Source organism: Primulina tabacum, chromosome 13, assembly GCF_025594145.1.
Source record: "Primulina tabacum isolate GXHZ01 chromosome 13, ASM2559414v2, whole genome shotgun sequence".
Lineage (NCBI taxonomy): Eukaryota > Viridiplantae > Streptophyta > Magnoliopsida > Lamiales > Gesneriaceae > Primulina > Primulina tabacum.
This window is the reverse complement of record NC_134562.1, coordinates 4,877,759-4,884,002: the sequence shown is the minus strand read 5'-3', so window position 1 is coordinate 4,884,002 and position 6,244 is coordinate 4,877,759. Positions and strand designations below refer to the sequence as shown.

The 6,244-nt window shown below is 36.9% G+C and overlaps 1 protein-coding gene across 2 annotated transcripts; it reads left to right on the top strand.

Moving 5' to 3' along the window:
• The first annotated feature begins 356 nt into the window (after nt 1–356).
• LOC142522697 (gamma-glutamylcyclotransferase 2-3) lies at nt 357–3,809 on the top strand. 2 transcript variants are annotated; one of them, XM_075626235.1, is made up of 8 exons: nt 357–684; nt 810–910; nt 1,365–1,418; nt 1,888–1,944; nt 2,034–2,074; nt 2,151–2,222; nt 3,104–3,183; nt 3,449–3,809. In XM_075626235.1, the coding sequence occupies exons 1-8, from the start codon at nt 576–578 to the stop codon at nt 3,526–3,528; spliced, it is 594 nt and encodes a 197-aa protein (XP_075482350.1). In that variant the 5' UTR covers nt 357–575; the 3' UTR covers nt 3,529–3,809. The 2 variants fall into 2 exon arrangements, with proteins under 2 accessions (XP_075482350.1, XP_075482351.1); XM_075626236.1 differs by having other exon boundaries at nt 361–684; nt 810–886.
• Nucleotides 3,810–6,244: the final 2,435 nt, after the last annotated feature.

Here is a 6,244-nt window from a genome sequence, read left to right as displayed (position 1 = left end):
TAAGATTCTTATAAAATTTTAATAAAATCACTTAAGTAATAGAAATTTTTAAATGGTTTATTTTAAGGATAAAAACAAATTCTAAATTTAATAAAAATAAAATTATGAATTACAATATTATTTACAAAAAAAATTTACTTTGAGACTATTTCAAGATAAATTTTATGAGACGAATTCTCAATTCAAATATCCATTAATAAAAAATTTAATTTTTTGATCAAATTACCATATTATTATAAAACCAATTAGTTGATATCCATGTTTTTCACATGCAAATAAAAACGATAACGTGTCACTTTTTCATTGGGTAAAGAGAGACAATGTGATTAAATGGTTGGGACAAAAGAAAGAGCAATTTCATGAATCTCTTCATTGTAGATTCCTCCGCTTATCCACATTAACCTGCTCACTCACTTTCGCCAATAATTCCCGGCTCAGTCCGAGTGAGAGGAAATGGGTGGGGGAGACTAAAGAGCAGCAGAGAGGCGATAGATTATCCAAAAATTGAAGAATCGGAGAGAAAAAGGAATCAAGAAACTGTATATTGTAGGTATATAACATATTTAATCAAGAAAATGGCGATGTGGGTATTTGGATACGGCTCTCTGATATGGAAAGCAGGTTTTCGCTACGATGATCGGCTTGTGGGTTTCATTAAAGACTATCGCCGTGTCTTCTACCAAGGTCTTCACCTGGGCTCCATAGGATTATTGGGTTCTCTCTGTGTGTGTGTGTTTTTTTTTTTTTTGGTTTTTCAAGAAATTATATGAGTGTTTCTTTTGTGTTTTTTCGGGTTTTTGGTTTTGCAGGCAGCACCGATCATAGGGGGACTCCGGAGTTTCCAGGTAGAACAGTGACATTGGAGCCTGCTAAGGGGGAAGTTTGTGTAAGTTCTTATTCTTTATCACCTGTTAAATCTCGTTGCTCTGTCTTGGTTCATTTATTTATGCATTTAATAGATTCTTTTTTGGTGTGATTTGCTGTTTTTTGGTGGGCTATTTTTGTCGAAATTGTTGATTTATCGACGTGGTTGTTCAAGTAAACTGTGATTATTTATTCAGGGGAATTTCACATTTGTGATTACATTCTCATATTGACTGGTGTCTGAGTTTGTGTGGTTAGTTCCATATGTCAATGTTTCAGCCTTTGTAAGAAGACATAATTGAAGATGTGAATTCATTGTAGGTTGAAGTTACCTCATTTCCTAAGGTTTTATCTATTTAGATTCCTGTATGACAAGGCTCACATATGGTCGCATTGTTAACATATTCTTTTGTTCCTATTTCAATTTCCTTTTTCTTTGCTGTTTCTGAACTCCTTTCGAGTTATGTGAACTTTAAGAACTTGTTGACATGCAAGGTCAGTGGGGTGTTGCCTACAAGATAATACACAAGGAAGATCAAGAGACAGCTTTGGAGGTAGCTCGATTCTGAACCCTGTTTATTTTTATCTTTTCCCCTGCCTCGAATAACAACTAATTAATAAATGCTTAGAAGAGTACCTTTTTGAATAAGCTCCTCACTTTCTGGACCTACACGTTTTCAAATTTTCAGCATGCCTTTTGGTTTTATTAAGAGATGCCTTTTGGTTTTATGAAGTTATTAATTTTCCTTAGCAGAAGTCTTCGCGTGTGTCATTCGTCAGAATCTTTCAGCAAATCTAGTCTGGTGAAAGTTATTTTCATTGTTTCAGTAAAAGATAATATGGACGTAGACATGTTGATAACTTACCTACAGAATGTTCGTCATATACGTGAGTTGATTATTACCCTATTTGGGTCTTCTTTCCACCAATGTAGTGCCTCAACCTGTAAAACTTACATTTTTTTTATATTTCTTTCATTTACGTAAGATAAATCAATAAATTTCTCCTCATTGTATCCTTCAGCATCTTGAAGTGAGGGAGAAACAATATGACAAGAAGGCTTATGTCAATTTTTACATCGTAAGACTTTGTCCTATGCAGCGGCAGCTAAAGTTATTGCATTTGATTTTAAATTACTTTTACATATTACATATACTGCATTTATTCAGGAGTCCTCTGTTTCAACACCCGCTGTTTCCAGCGTCATGGTGTAAGTTTTGCACTATGCCACCTCATGCTTGAATTCATCAAGTTTTAGGACTAAAGATTATGGCTTTAATGTTCAGATATATAGCATCTGCAGATAAGAAACTCAACAAGAACTACTTGGGACCTGCCTCAGTTGAAGAAATTGCAGTGTACGTACTTCTTTTCTGCTAGAATCTTTAAACACTGCGTTTAAGAAGTATTTAAAAATATTGAAAATAGAATCGGATTTTAAACATTTGAGCTCAAGCTCATTAGCGAATCTAAAGCTCCTAAGATGGTACTGCGGCCTTGTTGAATAATTATCAGTTTGTCCATACCTGTTGTTGGACCTTTGTGAGCAACAACTTCCTTTGCTTGGTGCGGTATTTGTATGTCACTTGTCATTTTGTATAAGTCTTTTGTCGTCAATAGAATCGGGATATAAAGGTGTACTGCTGCTAAAAGCTAACTTTTGGCATAGTGATACATGGCAATCAGTATCAAAGCATGCGAACTGTTGAGTCTATTAATATGATGCTTAGAACTCTGGATTTTTGTTAAAGGTTTGCCTTTGCGAATCCTTCGTATCTGTGTGTCACTAAGTACGTGGCTTTGGCCTGCCAAGATTATATGGAAATGAAGATGCACGTTTGCTAAACGTTATAAGTTTTGGTCCCTCTTAAGTTCTTGTTTATATCATTGGGCTAAATGTATTGTTGCCTAATGATGTTTGACAGACAAGATGACAACGAATATTGCTAATGCGAGATGTGCTTCGTAACCATTATATCTTAGGAACCTCTGCTGCATAGTTCTTAGATTTTGTGATGAAGCATTGATCGATAATGACATATATATTGTTAGTTTATATCAGTAACTTTGTCGTTTTATTTCTTCGGATACACTTGATATGTCGAATGTCTAAATAAGCATTAGATGGACGGTAAAAGGTTAAAAATATTCTTATTCCAAGATAATTTAGACGGCAACAAGAAATCTTGGCACATGGTCTATAGACATTTTAACATGGTTCCGTTGCCATTTTTAACAGGCAAATTCTCAAAGCAGAAGGCCCTTCGGGTCCGAATCGAGACTACCTCTTCAAATTGGAGAATGCACTTATCCAAATAGGTAAGTATGTTGGTTTAAATACCTGTGAACTTCAAAAGTATAGTTCCATGTCATCCTCTTTCAGCAACGCTTAGGCGTTTGTAGGGATCGACCCAATGGGGGGCTAGGAAGGGCAGTCCACCCCCCCACCCCCCGGAGAGAAAATTTCTTCAAATTTTATGTGTAGTTTTTCCCAGATTCGTTGTCCTGTATTTCACTGACTTGTAGTTTTCCGACTTCTGTTTCACTGTTTGATTTTTTTTCTTCATGTATCCAATTGAATCAGGATGTGAGGACAACCATGTGAATGATCTATCTAATGAAGTGAGGCGCATGCTCTTCTTACAAGGGGACTTCAGTGACTGATTTATGTCTTCTAAAAAGGAAGTGTATCAATATTATTTTTTGAACCTAAAATACTGTAAGACAAACACACACACACACACACACACACACACACACATGTGTGTGTGTGTGTGTGTGTTTATAAACTTAAGTGTGTGTCTGTCTGTTTAGAAAATGTAAGAATGAGGTGATGGTGATTGCCATTATTGTGTATTTATTATCCTAAGAAGCTATTTTAATGTAATAAAAAAATTTAGTTTTTAGAGGGATGGAGAAGTATAATCAAGAATTAGTTTTATTTTGCTCCCTTGTATTTATCTGTAATTGTGTTCTTTGCTTTGATTGTATCACTTATCCAGAATTTTCAGAAATTTATACTAATAATATAGCACAATTACGACGACAAAATAATAATAATTTTAGAAAATATGAATAAATATTATTAATAGAAATTTTGAATATATATGTTGTAATTAATAGTCGAGAAATTGAATGATGAGGATTTAAATTTATTACGAAAAATCTTAGAGGTAAAAATATACCAAGAAAGTAAAATATTAATTTTATATTTGTTTACTTTTACTTCAAAGTTTAATGACATTTAGATATAATATATATGTCTTAGATTATCAATAAATAGGCTTAAAATCCTCAAACACAAAGTCAGGTTAGGGACAGTCCTCATGTTAGATATTTGTTCTCTACACTCACGACCAACTACAATAATTGTTTCAACTCCCCAGTTAGCATTAAATAAAAATATACCCTTATAATTTTGTTTAAAACCCAAAATAGAATTTCCCATCCTCATTATGATTATTGAAGAAAATCTCACTCTCCCTCCATCCCCAACGGCAGACTTTGACATCCTCATGTTGCAGATTATTTTTTCCAAAATCCCGAAAATTAGTAGTAAACGAAGAAGTCGAGTAAATTAAGGTATGAAGACGAAGAAAAATCCTAGAGAAATGCCGATAGCTAAGAAGCAGAAGAAGTCCAAAAAAGTTGTTGAGAATGTAAAAGTGACAAAAGCTTTGCACCGTAATATGTTGTGAATTTGGACAACTTGTTTTGTATTCTTGTTTGTCATATTTGTTTGGTAATGAGCCTATTTTTTTGTCATATGCAAACTCATTGATGATATCCTTGTGAATCGGGTGAGCTGGGTCGGGCCGATTCACCGGATGATGATGAGAGTTGTATTTAAGAAAAATGAACAAGGAGATGTATCTGTGATGAAGGTATATTTGTGAGCTATGGCTTCCAACGTGACCTGCAAACAATGAAAAGAACTCGTGAATGGGCGCCGGAAGGGTGTCCAGCGTAGCACTCTGATGCTTAAGTCAGCAGTTGAAGATGAACGATAAAGGCAATATATGTTAAGATATATGTGAATGACGAGAGTTTTTAAACAAGAGTATCCGACCCCTTCCAATGTAAAACATAAATGCTATTTATAGGAAAGAAGGTGATGAGTACCTTACTTTCAGTGTCTACTTGCCACTTGTAATCTTAGATGTTGACTTCCTGTCACGCCATCCTACTTTTCCATCGTGTCACATCAGTAGGATTTTGTCAAGAACGCTTATCGAGGTAAGATTTTACCTGTCCAAGCACTCGAGTGCGGTACTGTTATCGAGGTATCCGGGTAGAAATCATCTGGGAGCTCATATGAGAGCCCGGGCTTCTAGTAGCCTGGGAAGATGTCCCGGGCATCCACCTGCCCGGTTTCAAAAGAAGATTTGGGATGTCCATTAGATATACCGGGTCATCCATATCCCGGGCTCTTATTGGGGTATCACCACCCATCTCTTAAATAGTTGGGCTAGAGTCATACGCGCGGTCCCGATCGGTCATGCTTCGACTCCAACAGAAAGATGATCAATCCTGAAAATAAAAGTATCGGGGGCTTCACATATCCCAAGGATGGGATGAGTTGTCAGAACCTCCAATTTCCCAGACTTTGAATAAGATGTTGGGGCCTCATATCTCCCGGATTTTAAATATTCTTGTCGTTTAGTATTCTCGGGCAGTTGAGTTGATGTCATGATGACGTATGCCGTAGAATTTAAACAGTCCGAAACGTTTCGTATTCCGAGAATATGATAAGTCTGACACGTCCTACCCGCATAATTTCCAAAACGCCTCCTGATCGTCCGGTTCGCCTTTTAGATCAACGGTGGAGATCAATCCCCTCCTCCTATATAAAACAAAATACCTTCTTCATTTCTTACTTTCTAAAATTCAAAAATTTCAAGATTCTCTCAAATCCTCCCACGCGCGGCGTTCTTGCACTCCGTTGATCTCCAACCACCGATTCTTCAAAAATCCTTCTCATTCCATCACCATAGTAAGTATTCTCTTCTTCACTTCTTTAAAAATGTCGAACTCCACTTCTTTCACATCTGGAGCGAATGCGCGAGGCTCGCCTAGCGATGAGTCCACCGCGCTATGCTCATCTTCTTCCCATTCTCCTCCCCCGCAACGTTTCATTATCAAACCAAAAACCAAACCGTCAAAGTCCTCGTCTTCCGGCCCTTCCCGAGCTCTGAAAAAGAGAAAAGGCAAGGGCAAAGCCCGTGCTTTCTCCCCTCCCAAATCTCAGACTCCAGGAGTTCCATGGTTCGCTTCAATGAGCAGCACTCTGCGCTCGGGAGCGGATGAAGAGCTTAGGACTCTTGGCTCCATCCCCGTAACTTTTAAAATTTTAATACCCGGTCCTTCTGATAGGGCCAAT